The sequence below is a fragment of the Medicago sativa genome, chromosome 8, assembly GCF_051527215.1.
Source record: "Medicago sativa cultivar Bolivia chromosome 8, Bolivia_mono, whole genome shotgun sequence".
Classification (NCBI taxonomy): domain Eukaryota; kingdom Viridiplantae; phylum Streptophyta; class Magnoliopsida; order Fabales; family Fabaceae; genus Medicago; species Medicago sativa.
The window spans coordinates 69,300,262-69,324,588 of record NC_140756.1 but is presented as its reverse complement, the minus strand read 5'-3'; the positions used below and the strand labels follow the sequence as shown (position 1 = coordinate 69,324,588).

At 32.2% G+C, this 24,327-nt stretch overlaps 2 protein-coding genes and 3 long non-coding RNA genes across 6 annotated transcripts; 1 reads left to right on the top strand and 4 right to left on the bottom strand.

Annotated features, from left to right (window-relative positions):
* Window positions 1-768: 768 nt before the first annotated feature.
* On the bottom strand, window positions 769-4,759 carry LOC146900963 (uncharacterized). 2 transcript variants are annotated; one of them, XR_015021980.1, is made up of 4 exons: window positions 4,555-4,759; window positions 1,820-1,931; window positions 1,047-1,105; window positions 769-898 (listed from the first exon to the last, which is right to left on the bottom strand). It is a non-coding gene; the product is annotated as an uncharacterized LOC146900963 (long non-coding RNA). The 2 variants fall into 2 exon arrangements; XR_015021979.1 differs by lacking the exon at window positions 1,047-1,105.
* LOC146900962 (uncharacterized) lies at window positions 4,699-8,299 on the top strand. The gene is made up of 2 exons (XR_015021983.1): window positions 4,699-4,835; window positions 7,796-8,299. It is a non-coding gene; the product is annotated as an uncharacterized LOC146900962 (long non-coding RNA).
* Window positions 8,300-14,201: 5,902 nt separating this feature from the next.
* On the bottom strand, window positions 14,202-16,233 carry LOC146900961 (putative copper-transporting ATPase HMA5). The gene is made up of 2 exons (XM_085733774.1): window positions 15,432-16,233; window positions 14,202-14,769 (listed from the first exon to the last, which is right to left on the bottom strand). The coding sequence occupies exons 1-2, from the start codon at window positions 15,564-15,566 to the stop codon at window positions 14,353-14,355; spliced, it is 552 nt and encodes a 183-aa protein (XP_085589900.1). The 5' UTR covers window positions 15,567-16,233; the 3' UTR covers window positions 14,202-14,352.
* Window positions 16,234-16,355: 122 nt separating this feature from the next.
* LOC146900960 (putative disease resistance protein At5g66890) lies at window positions 16,356-21,016 on the bottom strand. The gene is made up of 6 exons (XM_085733773.1): window positions 20,380-21,016; window positions 19,404-19,807; window positions 18,952-19,313; window positions 18,353-18,624; window positions 17,168-18,245; window positions 16,356-17,043 (listed from the first exon to the last, which is right to left on the bottom strand). The coding sequence occupies exons 1-5, from the start codon at window positions 20,825-20,827 to the stop codon at window positions 17,419-17,421; spliced, it is 2,313 nt and encodes a 770-aa protein (XP_085589899.1). The 5' UTR covers window positions 20,828-21,016; the 3' UTR covers window positions 16,356-17,043; window positions 17,168-17,418.
* A 2,153-nt stretch (window positions 21,017-23,169) lies between these two features.
* LOC146900959 (uncharacterized) lies at window positions 23,170-24,327 on the bottom strand. Its single transcript, XR_015021982.1, has 2 exons — window positions 24,189-24,327; window positions 23,170-23,369 (listed from the first exon to the last, which is right to left on the bottom strand). It is a non-coding gene; the product is annotated as an uncharacterized LOC146900959 (long non-coding RNA).

The following is a 24,327-nucleotide window of genomic DNA, read 5'->3' as shown; positions in this document are numbered from 1 at the left end:
TTAATGTTCTTGTCTCCGGTTTGTAATATGTGTTTAAAGAGATTACCATATATGTGCTCGTAAATGCAAGTGATTTCACTATAAATGCAAGTGAAATGTTCTCAGCACATTTTTTATAACACAAATGAACCTTCATGTTTTTGCTACACTTGTTGATTTTCTATCCCTTGAATTGAATAGCGAACAAATAGTGGCTCTTGAAGATATTGGTTCCTGAAGTTTCTTTCAACATTTGGTGTACCGTGAAGTTTGTCAGAAGCGAAAAAAAAAAAAAAGGGAACAAATCCTCGTTAGTGATATTTTTCTACAATGAGATCTTAGGTTCATCGATTTTCCGCATGTGATCAAAGTTAATTGAGAAGAATTTAAACTGTGCAGATTTTCACTGAACTCCCTCCAGTGAAAATCTCAAGGGAGAGAATCGCAATCCAAAATAAAGATATAATTTTGAAAGTATTTTAATTTGCATGAATCTTGGTGCAAAAGAACCAATTCATAATTGGACTGGTATGGAGAACCATACCACGTGGACTCTCATATACATTGACTATACCATATGCTAGACTCAGTTTGATCGTTTAGGTCACGTGAGCTCCATATGCTTAGCTCGGTTTGATCGTTCAGGTCACGCGAGCTCCACCTGCTCAGCTCATCTTGATCGTTCAGGTCACTTGAACTCCACCCGCTTAGCTTAGCTTGATCATCCAGGTCACGTGAGCTCCACTTTCAACATCACTAGCTCTCTCTCAGGTTGTTGTCCAAGCAACATTGTGGTCCTCCTCTTGAAGGTATCTCATAACGTGCCACGCGTCCTGCACGGACAAGTGAGATGAGTTGTGTACCCTTGACTCCAAGCACCTTGTACGGATGAGCAGGAAACACGATTAGCTCCACGCGCCTGGTACAAATGAGTTATATGGATCTTAGAGGGTTAATGGGCCTGAACAGAGAGGCCCATTAGGTCAAGAAAGTGAGGCCTACAAAAGGAGACACCTAGAGAGAAGTAAAGGGATTCATTCATTCTAGCTTAACCATTGTGTTTTCACCTTAGTCATTTTAGAGTATTCTTGGAGCTCCTCATATGCATCTCCACTGAATAGCTCATCTATTGTAATTCATGTTTACATACGCGAACAATAACAAAGGTGAATAAAGACACTATCCATAAAGAATTGATGAAACAAATGCATATTATACTCATTTTAAGGCTATTTACACTTGATAAAAATCGAATAAATTTTAGGGTTAAATAAGTTTTTAATCAATGCCCTTTTTTTTTTTAAGGATTTTTAATCAATGCCTATAAATTATTTTTTTTTAGTCCTTGCGAGCTTACAATCTTTTGTTTATGTCATTAGCGTTTGTCTCAACAAAATTTGTTCGCGTTGAAATTACTCCTTATAATATCCATTTTAGTCTTTATTTGAAGAGACTAAAATCAAATATTTTAGATGTTACAAGGATGAATCAATCTTGTAAGGATTTAAACAGGACAACAAAGATCAAAAGGAAAAGTTACATATTTATATGACTAAAAACATAACATTTCTTTTACATAGACTAAAATCAATATTTGCATACTTAAACCTAAATTTTATTATTTTAATAGATTTGTTTGTCATTTTTCTGTAATATAACGTTTTTTTTATCATTTTTCAGCTCACATTAGAGGTACGATAAATTATTAAGAGCGTTATTGATAAAATACTAGTTAGTGTTACGTTGAACTTTAAAAAGGACAAAATAAAATATCAATAAACAATAAACAATTTGTAGATAGATAAGTAGCAGAGTATATATATATAGTTTAAATCCTCACTCTGAATCAAATGTAGACCACACTAGCAATGCCTCTCGTTACTTTGTGGATGCCTTGTTCTACCGACCAAGGCTTGCAACTTGCAAGAGTGAGCATGATTATTGTTTTTTTCCTAAGTGGCAGCAGAAACATGATGTCAACATTTCATATATACATCATGTTAAGAAACGAATAAATTAAAATATAAATATGTAATATAATGACAAAAAATAAGAACTAGAGGAACTATTGAAACCAGATATTGTACTCCAAATCTTTGAACTACAACCAGTGCGTAGTCAGGACCCCTGGCCTGGGAATGCAAAATTATATTGTGGTTTGGTAAAGTCAATTTTCAAGTTTATATTATGAGTTCATTTATTCAAATAAAAAAAAAAATATATTACGAGTTCATATGATCAAATTAGACCTATTTAGTAACAATTTTTACATACGAGTTATAAGAATTTTTATTATGTTTTTATAAGCTATTTTATATAAGTAGCTATTATCTTAATGGAAAACACTAAGCATTAATTAAATTTTTTTTTTTATGACATTTCATATTTACCAACCAAATCAACCGGTAATTTTATCAAACACTATAAGTCAAGTCTGCTAACTTTTCTGCTCTTAGTCAACTTATCAACAAGTTCAATCAGTAATTATCAAACATTACTTATTACCTATCAACTAATTTATACAATTTAGAAGTAGAATATCATTAATAATCTAAAGAAAATGAAAAAGTGAAGAAAGAATAAAAGAAATTAGGGTAACAAGAGAAAGAGTATAGCATAGCGTGATATACATTTGTTTAGAGCACACATGAACCAATTTGACTTACCGGCATGACCATAGCCTCACATATGTTTGAGCTTGTAAGGCTGATTTTTTTGCCTTTAGGATAAAGTAAAAAAACTTGAAGAGGTAAATATATTTTTAACTTGGGTGCAAGACAATAAATTCACGGGATACAAATTGTAATAAAAGGGAATAATAATTGGTGTAAATATTATAGGTTCAAGGGGTTCACTTGCATATACTCTCAAAGGTATGTGGCTCCTCCCCTAACTACTACAACAATCCATAAAATCCCCCATCATCACCATGTACAAATTCTGAAATTCATGCTACCACCTCCGCACGAAAAGAAATAATCATAAATGAAAACACAAAAAAATATAAACATAAAGTCAACGGTCTAATGAATTTGAAACAACCAGAGCAATAAAACTTACCTCTAAAATAAATGAATGACCAAGCCAGACCACACAATAAATCAATGTCGCATCATATTTTATATTAATTTATTTAAAATTAAAATCAAACTTTAGGATACATAAGAATTTATTTTTAAAAAAGGAAAAATAAAACAGTACAAATAAACAAATAAAATAAAATAAGATAAGATAAGGTAAGTTTGTCCATATAGCGTGGTCAACAAAATGCATGCTATCAAACATTTATACACATAGGTATAGTAATTTTAGATCTCTAGTGTTACTACCATTTATTTGCTAGATCTAAACCTCACCCTAAAACCAAGTGGCGTTTAGCCTGGGAATGAGGAGTTGTTTCCCACCATGGGAAAGCTCCCTTTCCCAGGACAGCTGGCATTATGCAACCTGTTACTAAAAAAAAATGAAAATTGTTTTTTAATGTTTTTTATTTCTTCTTGTTGTACCCTTCCATTTACTTTAGTGTATTGTCTCTCCTCAATTAGTTCACAGAAACGAAACATAAAAAATTGCAGGGAGAAAGTAACCATCTGCATAAAAGAGCAGCATAAAAATTCATCTTTCATTTTGCTCCAAACAATTCCGACAACCATATTCAAGATCTAAGGTAAATCCACTATTTTTAACAAAAACAAACAACAATTTTTTCTTCATCATCAACAACATTTTCCAATCTCAATTTCACCAACAACAATCATCAACAACAATAACAACATTTTCAACAATCACAAACACCCAATCTCAATTTCAACAACAACAATAATTATATCAAGAACTGTGTTTTCTACAACAGCAGCAACAACCTTACATCCACAAAGTTAAAAGCAAGTTCTTTCAAACTATAAGATGTCAACGATAAACCTCCACAGGAAGTTCACCGGCGAATTATACAACGGCAACGAAGTACACGCGCCGAACTCGCGTAAGATTTCACCGCGAAGTGATTTGCGGAGAGTGGTGTAACCAAAGTAATCAATTTTGCTAGTGATTTTGTTTCCTGTGACAGATAAAAGCTCTATATCATGGTTGAGGATCCAGGGGAACAAGCTGGAGAGGTTGAGAGAACCGAAACTCCAAATAAATGTTCATATTGATTATCCTTTAATTCTCCAGATTTGGGTAAAACTAAAGTTGATTTGGGGATTTATTAGTGATTTAAAGATTAATTAATTAAAAATAATGAATTAGAATTTTACTATCATGATTTTCTGGGTTTTTATTTTTAAAGACGATGATGATTAAAGATGAAGATGATGAAGAGAAATAATAGGGAAGAAGATGAAGTAAAGAAATGAAATATTGTTGTTTAATCAGAAGGTGGGGACCACTGCTGCAGTCCACAATGCATGCAACAATTCACAGGTCACAAATTCTAGCCATCCAATTAAAAAAGCAATAAATCCATGGTTGTGGTTCAACTTTTCCATGAAGGGAAAGAACTTCCCTTTCCCATACTAAACCTCACCCTAAAACCAAATTAAATACGAAACAAAAAGAGAACAATGAAATTTGTACCTTCCTTCTTTCCTTCTTACAATTAAATCGAACCAAGAACATGTTGTTAAGGCAGAGAAACCAACAGAATCTAAATTGAAAGGGGAAACTTATACCTTTAATTTTGATTGACAAGCAGTGGTGCCAAGGATTTTATACTTCTGTCTGGCCTATCTATGCTATTGTTTGTGAAAGTACAAATGAATTTTTTTTTTTGTTGAATTATGAATGGAGAGAACACAAAGCATGCTTATATACTATAGAGAGTTTATCACGAAGATTCCTTGCTATTTCCATTCCATGTAAGTTTCTTTGCTTCTTCCTTTGCTTCTTTTTTTTTGGTTTGTTTTTATTTTGTTGATTTAAGGCTTCTTCCTTAGTTTCATCCGCGTTGTTACCGTGTGAGCAATTTTTTTTTTGTTTGTTGAGGAAACCGTGTTAACCAAGTGCATTCAAAAAATCCATTGTTATTATTATTATTATTATTATACAAAAACCCACCTAATTAATTTTAGGGAGTTTCTACGGTACACCTTTAAATTAAGGTGTACCGGTACACCTGTTTCATAAATCAATAAATTTACGATAATTTTTATGTAATAAAGAGATATTTATCGACTTTTATATTTTAGAAAATATTATCCCATAAAAAAAACATCATTTCATTCTTTATAAGAATTATACTAAATTTTTTAACATTTTATTAAAAAAATAATCAATATTCACTATTATGAGTAATAAAAAATTAAAAAAAAATTGAATTTTGCTTTGCCGACACTTTTGATAAATAAAATATAATTATTATAATTATAAATGATAGAAAATATTTTTTTTCTAAAGAAAAAAAATCATTAAACTATACATTTAAATACATGGATGTACCGGTAACACTCAAAATTTTCGAGTGTACCATAGAAATTGCCTTAATTTTAGGGAAATGTTAATCAGTGCCCCGGCACTCTTTGCGCACTTTAAATGGTAAGTTTTTAATGAAAAATTGTGTATTGAATGCACTGAAAATTGTAATAGTTGACTTTTTAAAAGAATAATTACTCTATTTAGGAAGCTTAAAAAGTGCCCCGGGGCACTCGTTAACAAGACCCATAATTTTTATTATTCACAACTGCAGTGATAATACAAGATACGTGTATTTGCGATAAGCACAATATGAGAACTAAGTCTGTGAATAGGCCGAAGCTATTAGATTTTTGTATCTAATTAGGTCATGGGTTGGGAATGATCTCAGAGGTTCTATTTATAGTATTTGTAGGCCCCCTTTGCTCGCAACAACTCGAGAGTCTATTATTGAGCTTTTTGCCGGTTTGTCCTATAGCGGCGGGCATGTCAAGCTTATCTATAGCCGTATGATTCGGCTGAAGGCCATGGATTTAGTTGTTTGAGAGATAAGGGCGGCCACTTGCACCATTGGCGACACGCTTACTTTAGGCCCTTGTTCTTATCCTAGAAGGTGAGAAAAACGCAGGGGGGGCTGGTGGGGGTGATTGTGTTGACTTTTATGAATATCTTTTAAGTGTTTAAACAAAACAAAACAAACAAATGATCATTGGGTGAGAGAAGAGAAACACCACAAGCAATTATCCTGGTTCAACCCACAATCCGAGGTTAGTCTAGTCCCCTTGCACTTTCAAGCACACAAGTTTGAGACTTTCTTGCCTCACACAAGAGGACTTATACAATCAGAGTTTAATAAACAAATGAGATTGTGTTTACACTTTGTACTAAGAGAGTGACAAACAAAACTTGAAGTTCAAGTAACTTGTTACACTAAGAAATTCTAAGATGTAAAGTTTGTAAGATAAGTGTTTGAACCTTTTTAAATTTGACAGAGTTTTGACACTTGTAAAATATTTTTCATCTTTCTTCAAACCGCTTATCTCCTTATATAAGAGATAATCGAGAAATCTGTTGTTTAAAGAGTGGCAACGCATCAAAATCGTCCTTGAGAAGTTTTGAATCAGTTTTGATAACTTTACCTCTAATTGGATAATGTCATTGAATAGTACTAGAGATTTCCTTTGCTTCTTAACAAATGATCTGTTACATTTAATGTCATTGAATTTCTTTATTTGTTTCTGCACATGGTCAGAAGAAAAAAATGTACTATAAAAACATTGAAAGCGACGTTCCTTCAGAAGAAGACAAAACTGGTCAGAATCACCCAGACTGCTGGCGTGCCCTACAAAACTTGCTTTGTTTAAAGTCTGAGTTAATTATAGCTTGTTCTCATCAGAGTCTTCAAGGCATGATCATTTTCTGATTATAGCTTTGACTATTTTGTTGACCTTTCTTCATATCAATTCTTCCCAAAAATTCACAATGCTTCTCTTGAGTATCAAAATGCTTTTCTTTGTGCTCGGAGCTTGATGTATCAGAACTAAAAAATTTGACTCAAGAGAAGCTTGAGTCCCAGTTAAGAGCAAAGTGGTTGAATGAGATATGACGGTCCACAACCCCCCAAGCACGAGTCCTTGGTAAGGGTGAAGTGGTTGAGTGTGATATGCACCTGTGATGTGCGGATTAGGCAAGTGTACCAAATCGTTTACCAAGTAATAAAGTGATAAGTAGAGTATCGTATCCACAGGGATTGTCGTTTCGTCCAAACAATTCACGTTACTTATTTTTGGTTTGACGGTATAAATAAAAGATAGATGTTGCAATTTTTATCTGTTTGCAACAAAGCAGTTTACTTGTTTTTGGTTGCAGAAAAGTAAGCAACGGTTAGGATTCTTCGAATCCCCCTATTTATATTGTTGGATATTAAATAACAGTAATGTCATGTATTTGCCTTTGATAGATTAAACAAGTTATGAGACCGTTAGGACGTGACTAACCTAGAAGGTTGGAAGTTGCATCTGCTGATCACACGGTGATCCTTACGCGTGGGGTCTATAAATCTCGGTTATCTAGGTCTATCCCTCTTAAATCTGGTTACACCTTCTGATCGCACGGTGATCATTATTTTCTCTCTCTATTTGCTCAAGCATACAAATAAGAGACTTTTAATGCTCAATCACCACTGAAAAAAACTTATCACAATCTAACTTAATCAAATAAAAGATTGTTTGATTTTACTCTGAATATACAATCAGATGTGTAAACAAATACAAAACAAAGTAAACTTTCAAGACTTAAGAATTTCTAAGATATAAAATTTGTAAGAAATTCCAAGTTCAAATGCACTATTAATTTTGACAGAGCAAGGGAACTTTCAAAATATGCAGAGTCTTGTTAATTTCTTCAGGTCTTCAGCTCCTTATACAGTGAAGGATATGAGAGTCGTTGGAGAGGTGCCATCACATGATTTAAAGTCTTTGAGAAGCTTGATCAACATTGGAATGTTTCTTGATTTGGTTAATGCCGCTGAAAAAACATTTGAAATTCCTTTGCTTTAAAAGGAATTATCCATTTCATTTCATTTGTCTTTGAAGTTCTTTGTTTGTTTCTGTACGTTGTCAGAAGAAGACAAAGGTGTAATATCTCAGTGTGACAGTGACATCTTCAAAAGATGACCATTCTGACGTGTTCTTTAGGGTCATCATTCTTCAAAGACAGGTAACCTTCATACACTCCGGACCTCCAGAGTCTGGTCTAGAACTTTAGTTTCCCTCAATATTTAAATGCTCTCGTATATGTTCTTCCAGAACCAAACTTTATTTTAATACTTGAAATTGTAGTCTATAGTCCTGCACACTTAAACACACGTTAACATATCAAATTGTTCTTTAATACCTTATTATCATCAAAACTTCAATTACTTCGTACAAACTCATTTTGCTTCAACACATTCCTCTTTTCTCCCCTCCTTTTACGTGAATTTAATGAAAAGTGATCAAGGAATTCTGAATGGTCGTGCAATCTTTCGATGTTTACTACAAGAAGTCGGAATAAAAGAGTACGAAGCTTTTGGACAATATCTTTGTCAGGTTAGGAAATATTTGAACTGTTTTCTTTTTCAACTGACCTTTGAAGATTACTGCATCTTACTAACCTCTGAAGTCACCAAAATTTTATAATATGATATCTGGAGTTGAAATTTCTATTGGCGGCTTCTCAATAATCATAGTTTTCCTCCGCAAAGTCCCCATCTATTAGCTGATCACATGTTCATCAATTTAAAATTTTAATTCCAGATATCAGATTACAAAATCTTGAATAATCACAGACTAGGAGGTTTTCAGAAGATGGTAGTGGACTCTCTCAAAGTGATTCCTAATCCCGAAATTTTTGTGCGTGAAGGAAACCACCGTAATTAATCAAAGGATCATTTGATAATGTATTTTTTTTTTTGTCGTTGAAGGATTTTGATAATGTTTATTGTTTAGTGGTGACCCATCGATATTTTTTTTTTTTAAATCCAACCAAATCACCTTAAATAATATAACAAATTCGTTGGATAAAAAAATTATGGTTAATTAAGTAAATAATTTCAATAATTATATAAAATTTTGTTTTTAGTTCTAAAAATAAATTGTAATTTTTAGTCACTGTTACATTTTCTTTTACAATTTCAGAGACAAAAAATGTTGACGTAGAATTTTACAAGGACTAAAAATATTGATAAAAACTTTTACAAGAACTGAAAATGCTGATGTAAAATTTTACAAATACTAAAATGTGTGATTTTTTTATAAGGACTAAAAAAGAATGTCTAAATATTTATATGGACCGTCTATTCAATTAATCCAAAAAATTATCCATTTATAAAATTATTTTAAAAAATGTTAATTTTATAAGTACAAACACCACAAAATAGATTGTTGGGTTCCAATCACCACATATGGTCACTGATACCACCGGTAATGACGACATCTAGTCAGTGGGCAGTGGCTATTGTTGGTCATCATTGTCGGGGATCATTATTAAAAGGTTTAGATATGTTTTAGTCTATGTAAATGTAGGATTATTTTGTTTTAATCCATGTAAAGAAAAATTGTTTGAATTTAGACCTTGCAAATGTAAAAACAATTGTTTTTAGTCTTTGAGGTTGGTTTATTGGACCACATATAACGTCAGAGACCAAAACCAACAACTTTTCAATTTGCAATAGCTGAAACGAAATAAAATCTTATAGGACTAAAACTAAAAATATTATAATTGTATGAACTAAAATTATATTTAAATTTTATTAAAATTATTAACAAATAATTAATTTAATATTTATAATTTTTTTAAGATGATAAAATGAAATATATTAACTGATATGCCTAATTTGTTCGGCACAAGAACCTTCAAAAAAAACCAGGAAATAAAGAATGAGTTACGTCATAACTCTAAGGAGTAACAAAAAAGAAAAATTAATGTGATTCGCTTTCAGCCACCAATAAAATTGAAACTTAATTTTTTTCAAGAATATGTTGTAACGAGTCCTTTTTTTGTTTAATATTTCTAATTTATTCAAAATATAATTTTAGGGGTAGATTGGTTATCCATACATCAATAGAATTTCTGAATAAATAAATCAATAGAATTTGTTCACCAGTTGAATATAAATAGATTATATATTATATGGCAACATTTGAAAATGTTAACAATCGGTGAGCCCTTTTGTTAAAATCGCATCATTATTCGATTTTGATTACTCTATTTAATAGTTGAATCATTTATTGTGCTTAATTACAAGCTGTTTTTTAATTCGTGTAGTTTTTGGGTTTTGGCTATTTGTAGCGTGGTTTGTTTGGCGCAATTAATAAATTTTTAAGTTTTCTATGATACATCTTGTGTTAGAGGAATTTCTCTTGATTTTTTAAATGTATTCGCTCAGCCTTTACAAAAAAATAAAAATTTGGTGCAAGTGTGCCTGTCCATCCATCCATCCATCCATCTACACCATTTGATTAATGATAGTTTTTTTTTTATCCATCTAGCATTCATCATTATTGAATTTTAATATTTTTAAATAATGTGATTCATAAATCATACTTCCTAGCCGCACCATCACCGAAATTTTAGTTATCCTGTGCAGACAAAAACAAGAAAATTCATTAGACATTTTAGTATTTTTTCTCTTTGCATTTTTGTCGCCAAATCATCACCAATTTCTTCAAAAAACGATCTTTTTGAAAACTCATTTCGGTAGAAATTAAAACAAGAACTCTTGATCTACACTAGATATGCACTGTTCACATGACCTTTTCAACGTGCTCTGACAATTATTTACTTTTTTTTTTTTTGAGGAATTATTTAACAATCAAATATTTCACATTCTCTTGTAATGTTCGGAAGCATTGTAGATATGCTTTAGCATTCTAAAATAAATTGTAGTTGACATAAGAATTTGCAATGTCCCAAGATGTCAAATTAAGAATATGACATATATTAATATACCAAGCGATTAGGTTGCCTTGATATAATTGAAATCGACAATCCTCGTGAGTTTAACTCAGTTGGTAGAGTATGTAAGGTCCGGGATTCAACCCCAACCATCACAAAAAAAAGAAATTTGGAATCGACAATGTTTTAACGGTAATCAAGTTAAAGGGTCACAAATTGTCCAAAAAAAAATTACAATCTTATTAGACATTAAAGTTAAATGGGTTTTCACTCTTAATCCTAAGATCAGACATCCATATTTTTGAAATTATGATAACAATTTATTCTCTCCTGAATGAGATATAAACAAAAATAGTACTTGAAAAATCAATATACACACATAAAAATTTAGTCCACATATATTAATCTTTCAACTTTCATATTTGTTTGTATTTCTTTTCGAAGTGAAGATTGGTGAAGTTTTAAAAATAGAGTAGAACAAAAAAAAACATAGATTTGTGATTTGGACACGCTAAACATGCTTAGGGACATTGATAGCCACCATCTTTGACTTGTTTATAAAAGTGGTTGTTCTCCATCACTAACCAATCAACACATTAAGGGTAGTCATAAATAGAGTTTAGTCAATGATTTTGATTTTAGACTCTCAAAAGTTCATTTTAGTTCATATATTGTTAGTAACAATTTGTTACTATCTTTTCCCCCATTGAACGCTAGAATCATGTGTTGTTGAACATTTTGCATGGACCAACCTAACCTGTTTTTTTTTTCTTTCTTTTCTTTCTTTCCTTTTTACATTTAAATCGAACAAAGAACAAGTTATAAAAGGAAGACAAAACAACGAGGATTTAAAAGTGAAAGTTTAGCATATTATACCTTTGAAACGACAACCAGGTGTTGTACTTCTGTCTTGTCTAATGCCTATCATTGCCTATCATTGTTATTGTTGATGAAAATGAAATTGAAATTTTTTGTTGAAGAAAGAGGAAATCAATATGAAGGGTTTATATAGATATTTTATCACGAAGTTTCCTTGTAATTTCCTCTCGATGTTACTTTCTTTGCTTTTTCGTTTCAATGTCGTGTTGACACATAATCACATCAAGGTGCAATATATCAGCGGTGTTAGCTAAAGTTAACCGCGTATTCCTTTTTGTTCTTAGAAAAATGATCTTTGGAGACATAAATTCCACATCAAAATTAGATTATAGATAGGTTGTTAATACAATTTAAATGTGTGGTTAGTTATGCTTAGTTGATGACCATCCCTCAACTCACTAACCATGGTTAATTTTCAACATTATTCTCTTTTTAGATATATTTGAGCACAAATTGTAGTTTACGGATATCATCTATATTACCTAACTTAACATTAAAATCTTAGTCTTGTAACTTTAAAATATAATGTTTAAATTCTCTCAAGACGGTTGCGAAGTGATTATTTATTTTATTTTATTGTAGTGAAAAATATTTCATTAAGCAACCATATCAGCTATAACATAAGAAGCAATATAATGAGGACAATTTTTAATCCAAATTGTGTCTATAAAAGATAAAACAAATTTAGCTAGATGGTGAGTAGAAACGTTAGAAGTTTGTTTCACATGCTCAATTAATCAATTAGAAAATAAAGATCTAATATTACGTTAATCGTCTATAAAGAAGTCAATATAAGAGTAATTTATTTCGAGCACACCAAATCACATAACATAAAGATAGAATCCTTTCAGAAACTTCGTAAGGGAGTGAGATGATATTTTCGAACCAATCTTTGAATAAAGGAGACGTGTTATCAAAATGCACACCCAAGTGAGAAAGAAACCAAACCTGTTGAGCCCATGTGTAAGTCTTGAAAATATGATCAATATCCTCTTCTTTCTCATGGCATCGAGGACATAAAGGATCAATCAACATATCCATTTATAAATTCTTAACAATTGTCTTTAAGGCAATCATTAGCAAAACCCTTTATTCTTTTCCCTTGCTAATTTTTTGGTTTGTTTTTAGTTTTAAGTTTGTTGGTTTTGTTTTGGAGTTGGTAGTAAGTTTGTTCATGCCTCTCTTGTATAAAAAAAAATGCCATCTTCTTTTAACTTGTAGAACAAACTATGTGCATTTTCTTTTTAGTTTCTATGTTACTTTTTACATTCATATTAGAATCTAGTTTTTCGCCTTTTTTAAAAAAAGCATCACAATCTACTTGTAGTGGCATGACTTAAGAAATCCAACCTTAAGGACTATTTTGTTTATAGCAAAAATTCAAGGTGAGAGGACGGTGTCATGGTCCAAGAAAGAGAAGCAGTCTTAAGGATGATTAGACATTGGCATCATAAGTCGAATGTATATACACAATCATCAAGTTCAATAAGCTAGTGCAATAAGATGAGATCAAGCTAACAAGGCTAAAACGACACTACTAAAAAAACAGTGTTTTCGGACGGAATTTTCGGATGAATAAGTTTTCGTCTGATTTTTCAGACAGATTTTGGACGGTTTTAAAGGAGCGGAATTTTTCGTCCCAAATCCGTTCCAAAATCGTGTGAAATTTTTATAACATGTTTAAACAAGATTTTTTTTCCCACAAATTTCGCACGAATTTCGTTAAGAAAACAAATTCGTCCCAAAACTGTGTGAAATATTGAGACGGATTTCGGACGGCTAATATTTGAGGGTTTTTATATGCTGCAGCATTTAGATAATCACATGGCCGCGTATTGGGCTGGTTTAGTGTGCAGCATTTGGAAGCAAAGGTTTACTATGTTGAGGAATAATGTCTTTGAAGCAAGTTTGCAAATTATGGACAGAGTCAAATACTTGATTGAAAATTGGAGCAGGGAGAATGCACTGCATACTTGGGCGGAGCTGTTAACACCAGCATGACTGATACAAATTGGATGAAACCAGCAACGGGGCACTACAAATGCAACTCTAGCGGACCGCTCTGTTCACATCAAAATCCCCAAAACAGTTCGGATTTCGCCAAATAGGGGAAGCCTTGGGCCTTCTTCATCCGCTCACTTGGGTTCATGACTTGCATCTGGGACAAGTGGACTTACACTACACTAAAAAATCGATTGATCTTTTTAATAGTGATAAGATTGACGTCAAAGTATTCGGAGACATTAATAGCGAGTGTATATGTTTTTTCTTTTTCCATTTGGAAAACACGTGTTGAGTTTATTCAGAGACAAAACAAATGATCGATAGTTCATGCTCCATCAAGGATAGCCGCATCTCTAGTTAGTTCTCATATTTTCATTGATGTCCCAGCATGTATTGAACACCTTATTATGAAAATGCTTATAATCATAATTTCAGCATTCTTCAGGATTAAAAATAACTGTTCCTTAAAATGACGAATGTAATTAAACGTCTAGTTTTACTAAAGCTAATTACTTCGGTTTTTTTATAAAAAAAAGCTACTTGCATTTTAATTTACATTCAAATTACAATTGCAACATAACAAAATGTTGCACCCAACAAACAAGACTAGTTATTATAGTTACAAATTTACAATTGACAAGTTGATCATTCAATCTGAATACCATTCATCTCCAAGTTGTTAAGCTTGGTTGGTTTCTTGTATTTCTTCAACAAGAGAGAAGAGCAAACAACACTGATAGAAGAAGCAGCCATTGCAGCTCCAGCAATCCAAGGGGGTAACCTAAATCTAGTAGAAGGAAAAAGTATGCCAGCAGCAATAGGAATGGCTAGAATATTATAACCTAAAGCCCAAATGTAATTTAGACGTATTCGTGAGAAAGTTTTCTTTGCAAGGTCAATGGCAATTATTATATCCTCTAAGTTACTCTTCATAAGAACAATGTCAGCTGCTTCAATAGCAATGTCTGTTCCAGCACCAATTGCCATTCCAACATCAGCTGCTACTAGTGCTGGTGAATCATTGATACCATCTCCTACCATTCCTACAGTGTATCCAGAATTCTGCCACCAAGTATGTCAAATAACTATCACAAGATTGTCTAAATAGGGTTAATATATTTTTGGTCCATACAAAATTTAATTTTTTTAAGTGTAGTCTCTTAAGTAAATTTTGTTCAATTTTAATAAAAATAAAATCTAAAAAATTGAATAAAAAATGAAGGTTTAAACATGATTTTAGTTCTTGCAATTATTGCAAATTATTTTGAACTCGGATATATAAAGTCTGACCAAGAATTGTTGCCAGCAAAAATCGAATTCGGGTTTTCCTGAATGATTCGTTTTAGAGGGAGGTTATTAACTATTTGAGTCTAATTACTTGGTTAGTCCCTCTAAATATTTTGTTTAGATTCAATCTTTACACATTCAAACATGGTTGTTTTTTTTCTTTCAAAAAAAAAAAAGGTTGTTTTTTAGTATCTGACGTCATACGTGACCCAATAAAATCCGGCAACGTGGCCCAATAAGCCGACATTAAAGATTAAAAATAACCGTTATTGAATTCGCAGGACTGAATCCAAACAAAAAAACTTACGGAGATTAAAACCTACACTAACCGCAGTTACTAAACTCATATTTAAACCAAAAAGGAGGGAAACAATGATAGAAACCCTAAAGGAGTGAAGCAATAATTTGGGAAATGGGGACCATAATTTTGTGTTTACCTGCAATTCCTTTACTTTAGTAGCGTTAGTCTCAGGTTGAGCCTCAGCCATGACAGTTTCAATACCAGCTTGTCTAGCTATAGAATTTGCAGTTCCCCAATTATCACCTGTCACCATTATGCTCTTTATTTTCATGGATTTAAGAACAGAAATAACTTCTTTTACATCAGGTTTCAGTGGATCAGACACAGCCAAAACTCAAACAATTTCTCCATCCAATGATACTAAAATCCCTGTTTGAGCCATGTTTTCAGCTTCTGCTAGTATTTCTTCAGCTTCCACTGAAATAGCTATGTTATGATCTAACATCAGTTTTTTATTTCCAACCATTATTTCCTTGTTTTGAACAACTGCCTTCACTCCATGTCCTGCAATAGATACAAATTCTTTTGCTTCTGGCCATGATGAATGATTTTGTTCATCTTGTGTGATATTTTTGGCATGATCAACAATGGACTTTGCTATTGGATGTTCACTATTCACCTAATCATTTAGATATAACAATCACGATTATTGAATGATGTTATTACTATGAATAAACCCATTAATTTCCAAATAGACTAACGAGTATGTCCTATCTAATGTGCGACATTTTTTCAATTCACACCAAAACTAGTTCTTTCCCAAGAGACTTGTGTTTATTCTTCCAACTTCCACTCAAATTCAACTAGTGTTCCAAATATCTATAAAAGAAAATATTTAAAGGGGTCTCCTCTTTTGGGTTGAGATTTTTTACTCAGAATTTAACTTTCATTTAAACTATTTTATCTTTTTTATAATATTATTTAAAGGGAAATATTAACTATTGTATTTGCGTGTTCGAGCTTATATGGTATATTGAATGACTCATTGACGGATTGTCGTGCCAGGGTACAGACGTTGATCATCAGGCTTATATGTTTTCTTTTAATGGAGATCATAGTATAATGAACAAAGACTTTGTTGATAATGAAATGGAAAAGAAGACAAGAATACATCATATATGTTCTAAGGACCAAAAACTTTTTTGAGGAAAAAGGTCCAAGTAGGAAAAAGAATACATCATATTACAAGAAATTAAATAGTTTAAGGTGTGTGGCATTCCACAATCTCAGATAAATGTTTCTAGCTCGGCCTTCTAGCTTGTATGCTCTTTTGCTCCGTGCGGAGCTGATCCGATATGTTCCTTTCATACCCCGCTAGCTTTCCATGTTTTTCCTTCCTTACCTTGTCGTCTTCTGCAAGACTAATCTCCCTCCTTGAAATTTCTAGATTTAACTATGGTGTTATACCTATTTGCAGTCCTAAGTTTTGAAACATAGTTATGTTCACTAGTTCCCTAACTTCGTCAAGCAAGTTGAGATTTATTATCCTGTTTGATCTCGATGCAGATTCATTTGTTAAGTTCGCTCATATTGAAGCTGATGTGAGTTATACTGATACAATACTCTTATTAGCTCCTCTGTCTATTCTCCTTTTGCTTGATCCAATCTTTTTCTTCATTCATTGAAAATGATTTTGTTAGTTGATCCAACCTGTCTATTTGCTTGTGGATGATTCAGCAATTTCAGTTTTATGTCGAGGTCATTACCAAAGTCTTGGAACCTCTAGCTTGCAAATTGAGTTTCGTTGTCTGTGATGATTGAACGGGGAGACATTGTCAGCACACAACATTATTCCATACAAATGATGTATAAAAGTTCAGCCTCTATCCAGTTGGAAAAACAGTCTATAACAACTACAATAAATTAACAAACCTGGTGCAGGTGGAAAGGCCAAAGAATTTCTAGCCCCCAAGTGTTGAAAAGGTCACGAGGTCACCACCTGATGTAGCAGTTCGGATGGTTGATGTGAGCTGTACCTAAGAGCTGGCATCCAGTCAGCCCCTCCGTTGGTAGCCATTTCTGAGGTACTAACAACCACCTCTAGTACCCATGATAAGTATTCATGCATTTGAAGAACACTGCCGCAAAGATTAGCAAAGGCAGAGGAAGAGTGTATGCAAGTTTTAGGAGCGACTTGCATGAAGCCAATTTAAGTTGACTTCAACTTGAGGAACCTCTATAGTTAGATTGGAAATCATAGATTGGAAAGATTCCCATGAAGCAGCCGTCTCTTCATCGCATATCACCTTTAAATTCGCAAGATTGACAACTGAAAATGGCAATTCACAACTTGTACAACTAGACATGTATAGATTTCTTAGATTACAAAGATTGCCGAAGTCCTCAGGTAAACTTGAAAGGCTTATGCAGTTGGAGATGTCAAGTAGTCTTAGATTTAAAAGCCTTCCAATAGAATCTGGTAACTCTACCAAATCAGTGCATGAAATCAGACTCAAGAGTTCCAAATTCACCAACTTTCCAAGATCTTGGGGCAGCGAAGAAAGCTTATGGCAATTCGTAATACTGAGCTTTTTTAATGAGGCAATATCACACACCCCATTAGGCAATGCCACCATATCCTTGGAATAATCAATGCTCAAATCTTCTAAATTAGGAAACGAATCTGAAATTAGGATGCTACCCTTTTCAAAAGCTACTCTTGTATTACACATGTAGAGGGATAATTTTTTGAGATTGTTCATTGTGCCAAAGGAAGGAACAGAAATCTGCTCTAGCCTGATTCTTTTCAGGTTGGATAAAGAGCTAATTAGCTCAAAATTGTTCAGTTCAGAAGGGCGTAAAACATGACTTATGACTATAAGAGCTTTTAGTTTGCTCATTTTCTCCGTCAATTCTGGAAATGTGTACTGTTCGGTTTGAAGATTTAAAATCAGAACCTCAGCGTGAGCTGGCTGCACTTGGGACCAATCTGTAGAAGCACAAGTTTCATCTGCAAATGCAACACATGGGATCAATTGTGGATACATTTAGAGTTGATGTTATTTTTAACTTGTAAGTTAGTGAATATATTTAGAGAAAGGTGAAAGTATAACTAACCAGTTGATATAGACACTGTGCGGGCAGGGACCTGTTGAGGCTTCGGTTTAACACACAATTTCAAAAAATTGGACAATATGCGGGTCATTGTGCCCTGCTGCTTCTCCCTAAGCCACCGGTCATGTGTGTTTTCATTTGCATCAATAAGAAGTCTTTTTCTTTGTTCAATTGGTTCCTGGTTGTTTTGATAATTTCCTAGATCTCTTAGAAGATCATGAAGGACAATGAAGTGGCTATTGTAGTAGTAATTTTCTGTGTCACTTGCATTTTTCCTGAGAAATGAACAAAAGTTAGTATTCCTTGAAGAGAAAAATCCTATCACTAGATAAAAAATGCTTGTTCTGTATTTGATAGTTTAATTACAATTATTGATTTCTTCCCTTAGAATTAAAACTATCAATGCAAATTACAGAGTTACAATTTGCGAAAAGTTTAAATACAATCCAAGACAAATGGTCTGTTTATAACGTTAATTAAGGAATCAAATGCTTCTCATAATAGCTAGAAGAGCTATTAAATTTTCTGACCCATATAATTCATGTTAAATATATTTGGATTAAGTGGCCTAGAAGAAAATATCTGTAGTCATTATATTATACCTTGCTACCGAGACTTTAGCCAGATTCATAGAGTCTAATTTGTTGATTATGGCCATTGCTTCTATGCCTTCATCATCTAGTTTATACAACTCCGCCCACATATCAATGAGAGCAGCAACGGGAATTCTCAGGTCTTCAGGGAATAATGCAAGGTCCATGAAGCACTCCTTATTAATAGCATTATCTTCCAAAACATCCAAGACCTTTCGGAGGCGAGTAAGTAATTCAGTACTAGAATCAAGTATAGAACGACCTTGAGAAAGTTCCTTCACAATCTTTTCCCACAACTCATATGGACGATTACTGAGTGATGTTGCAATCACTTTAATGGCTAGAGGTAAACCCTTGCAATTTTCCACAACCTGTATTTCAAAGAACAAAAATATAGTTAGTAATTAGTAGATTGTGTAACATTAGTGCTCAAATGGTGTCAGTACAAGAAGGACAAGCACCTTTTTGATAAGATCTTTGTCGGGGATTTTTGAATTGTTTTTTCCCAACTGTGTGTAGTGGCGGAAAAGGGTTACTGAATCTTCGTGCACAAGAGGATTTACGATAAAGGTTTTATCAAATCTAGAAAATGCAACCCTTGAAGTGACCAAAATTTTATAATCTGATATCTGGAATTGAAATTTCTCGACTAGGTCTTCTGAGCCGGGCCAAACATCATCCAGGACTAACAATATTGGACTTCCCTCAATTTTCCTCAGTAAAAGTCCCAATCCATTAACTGCGTCTTCGTCACTTTGATACTCAGGCACCGGATATCCACAATGTCCAAATAGCCTCTGTACAATAATCTTCAACATGGGTGTTTTTGAGAAGGTTACAAATATAATGTTTTCTTTGAATTTACCTAAAGAATCAAAAGAGAACAATAAGCCCATAATATTTCATATCTCCTACAATAATGCATACATGTGTTTGTGTACTTCATGTATTAATTTCACTATGCATATAGCACAACAACAAAAATTTATGATAAATTTATCACAAAACAGCCCATGTTTGGCATAAGCACTTGTGGCCGACTATTACAGAAAACTTATGGAAAAATCTCCATAAGCTTAAGTTGTTATCAGCTTATTTTATAAACTCTCCAAGATAGCTTATGTAAACAACTTATATAACTCATATAGAAACAGTTTGACTTTATTTTAACTTTTTTTTTTTTAATAGAATTAGTTTCTACATAAACACTTATATGCCTTTATGTTATGTAAACATTTAATTAAATTGTCTATCAAAAATCTTTCGAGATAACTATAACTCTACACAAATCTTTATAATAAGCATAATAGCATAAGAACACGCCATTCAAAAAAAAAAAAAAAAAAAAGCATAAGAACAGGAAAAACTCCTAAATAAGAATAACATAGTTAGCCTATTTATCATGCATAAGAGGATAAAAAAGGAATTATGACTTACCCTTAACTTGTTGATCCCAACAAAGCTTTGTAGCCAAAGTGGTTTTTCCCATTCCACCTAAACCAGTCAACAAAAGAGTAGAACTACCATCCTTGAGAAGTTCCATCTTCAACTTAATCATTTGCAAATCCAAACCAACAGTAAATTCTGGATTTTCAGGTACACCAAAAGGAACCTTAAAAATTGATCCTACAGTTCCACTTATTTTCTTGTCAAAATTCTTGTTATTAATAATAAGAATTTCTTTGAACTCATAAAATGTATCTTTTCCCATTTTTGGCTTGTCATGAGCAACAGCATCAGAATCAGAATTTAAATCATCCTTGTTCTTCTTATGCAAAATTCCATATATACAGAGCTTAAAAAAAGAACAAAACATGTTGCAACAATGATTCTTATGGTGAAGCTGTGGTGATGAAATAACATCTAGTTCTATGTTCTCTGCCATTAGTAACTAACTAACTAACTAGGATCTAGAAACTTAGTTTATAAATAATATCAAAAGAAATAGATATTGAAATATAAGCTTTACTTTCAAAGTCTGTAAATATATTTGGTAGTAGTAACAAAACAGAAATGAAATGATGGTAAAGTTTTTTTTTTTTTTTTTTTTGTAGGTATGATGGTGAAGATTATTATTTCAAACTTCAGAACCGGAGAGAGGTATATGTAGTCATATATTTATGAAGTTTCGTTGTTACTTGCCGTTGCCGCTACATAGCATGAATTTCCTTGCATACCTTTTGTCGTTATCATTAACGTGTGTTGGGAGTTGCTTAACTCAACAGGTATTATTAGTTTTAATATTATTCGTTCTAACGTGGTAGGGTAAAGGAAATTACAACGCAATTTATGGGGTTTGAAATAAGAATAAGATATTTAATATTTGTGAAGAAGTAGATAGATAGATGGGAAATATGTGGTTGGTGTGGAATATACAAATATGAAGAAGTTGCGAGGAATTTGTGCTGATATATGATGTTTCAAGGAAAACAAAATACAAGTAGTATATGAATACAAAACAAGTTCTGGTCATAATTATACGTTGTTGACTTTAGTGGAAATTTTGTTTTTGAGAGGACTTTAGTGGAAATTGTATAATTAATCAATGTTGTATTAGTAGGCAAGGACCGCTGGACCGGGTATTGGAGAGCAAACTTGTGTAAATTTGTCTAATGAACAGGTGTGGCACAACTTGTATAATGGTTGCAAAAGTGAAGGAACAAAGGAATACATGAGATATGACATATTTTAAAGTGGATAAATGTTAATGAATGTCCTTAGACACTCTTTAAGTTATTTAAATTGTAAATTTTTTAAAAATTTATGTAATCAATTGATTGAAAATTGAAATATTTGAATTTATCTATAGAATAATTTTTCTTTTAGAATGCTTAAAGAGTATCCGAGGACACTCGTTAACAATATCTTTTAAAGTATTAGATATTTTTTTGACATGTATAAAGCTAAGTCTTGCTAACTTAAACTTTTAAATAGTGCCCTAAGATCTCTCAAAAAAAAAAAAATAGTGCCCTAAGTTATTCGTTAGCATTTCTTTATAATGTTTGATGGACAATTGATAATACGGACAAAATAAGATGAAATTTATTACAATGTTCTTTGTTAATCTAAACAATAATAGAGGAGAGATAAATTTAAAAAAATCGTGAGAGAGACTGAGAAGGGGTCAAGAGACAAGGAGAGAAGAGAGAGATGAAATAGGGGAGAGAGATAGAGAGAGAGATGAGAGAGAAGGGATAGGGTGTACCGAGGGAGATGAGACGGAGAGGGATATTAGAGAGATGGGGGTGAGAGAAAAAATTAGTAAAAAATAAAAAAGGTATTTTGGTATTTTCGATAGCTTAAACTCTGAAAAAAAATTGTCTAATGATTATATGATAACCAAGAATTTAAACTTTTGTTCTGTTCTTTGCTCCTAATTTTGTTTTATCCAACCATATTTGTTGAAACAAACTTTGCCCATCCTCACCTTTGAAAAAAAAAAAAAAAAAATCTCAATCCACACCTCAATAATTATCGAAAGAGTCTTTATGATAACGTTTTTCTTTTGTAGATAGACCAAATAACAATTGTGATTAGAAACTCACACAAATAGAAAAATCAGCATTCACATTCAAGTCGCGAATCTAACAATTTTGGCATTTTCGCTAAATAATCTTGGACATGTAGACGTATGGTAATGTATTTTAGCTGAAATGCACACCGCCAAAAAACGCATTCACTAGTTTATTTTCGGGGACCTCTAAGAATATAGGGGGCATATTGAAAAATTATCAAAAACATCCCTCTTAATATAAGAAAAGAAGATGCTGTGGAAAATCAATTTTTACCCTAACCTTTGCTTCTGCCACGTCACAATATTAAGGGTAAAACATGTCTAAAATTTACTTTTACTAACTAAATGATATCACTTAACTACAATGATGTCATCTAACTAATAATAAAGTCATTTTTGCTTTGTTTGCTCTTATAAACAAGACTTCCAATTGAATGGGAACCGCCTGTTATTAACAAAGAAATGCACATTGTTGCTTTTGAACTGAATGACACACCACATCAATAAAAAATATCATTATTTTCACTGTTTTCAACATTTACTTTCCCAATATTTTTGGGGGGCAAACTCTTAAATTTAAATTTCAAATTTCAAATTTCAAAACTCTTTTATATAAGATACAATAATCTCACAATATCATTCTATCTGGTTTTCTCTTTCTCACATTTTTTCTCACATGTCTTTCTTCATCTCATCCATTTTTCTAATCTTCATTTTATTTTTTTATGGGCAGGATATGTTTCTTTCTAGATGAAGAATACTAATAAAGAAAGAAGATGAGTAAGACAACAATAACATCTATATTTTTTTCTTTGCAAAATTTTCCTCTTCCCTTTTCATGTTCTTCATAACATAATCTTCAACTGAGTTTACTTTCTTCTTTTGTCTAGGTACATGAACATCACAAATTCTACTGCACAATATATCAAACATTCAAATCCAAACTATAATAAATATATTATTTCATATCTACAATGAAGATTTGCATTATGCACAAATACTTGTGTTCTTGCAAAGTTTTTCCTTGGTTTTTCCTTTGTTTTTTAAACAGAACAAATAAAGAAGAAAAAAAGACGCATATCACTATGAAAAGAACAAACTGTGTGTGTTTTTGTGATAGTATGGGTAAGAAAAGCAACTAGAGTTTTTTAAATGGAATATCACCATTAAAGAACTTATTGTATGATATTAATTTATTTTTTTTCATTCTACTAGAAGAGAGAACAAAGATTTATAAATAAAAAAAGAACATGACACTTTTACGAATCTGGTATTGTAAATCTCTAACAATCATACTTTTTTTTTATGTGAAAAAAAATAGTAAATGGAAAATAAGAAGAAAAAAATTAGTTGGATAATGTAAGTCGAGTCAACTAATTTTATTTAGCAGCAACAACATATGCTTCCATTTTTCTACATTAAAACATAAAATTGCTAAAAAGAAACAAAAATATTCTGCAAAGAAATTGTAGAGAAAAAAAAAACGAGTTACAAGAAAATAAATACAAACATAGTGAATAACTTAAATTTACTTGTGAAATTATATTTTCCAAAAGAGAACCATTTGTATAAACCAAAATCAATACACATAATACATCTAGAACAAATAAAAGTTAAATTGCTCCAGATCTAATAGTAGTATTTGTTTTTACAAAATACCAGGCCTAATTAAAAAAAGAAATTACATATTCTGAAAAAAAAAAAAAAAAAAAGCAGAAGCATATCTTCATACATCTCTAAATGGAGAAGAACAAGATCTCGTGTGGTTAGAGGCCGTATCGTGAAAATAATAGACCTAATAGAGACCTGGTGTTAAAATCATGGATGAGCTCTCAATCAATCAGAAATGGAGAATTTTGGATGGAGCTCCG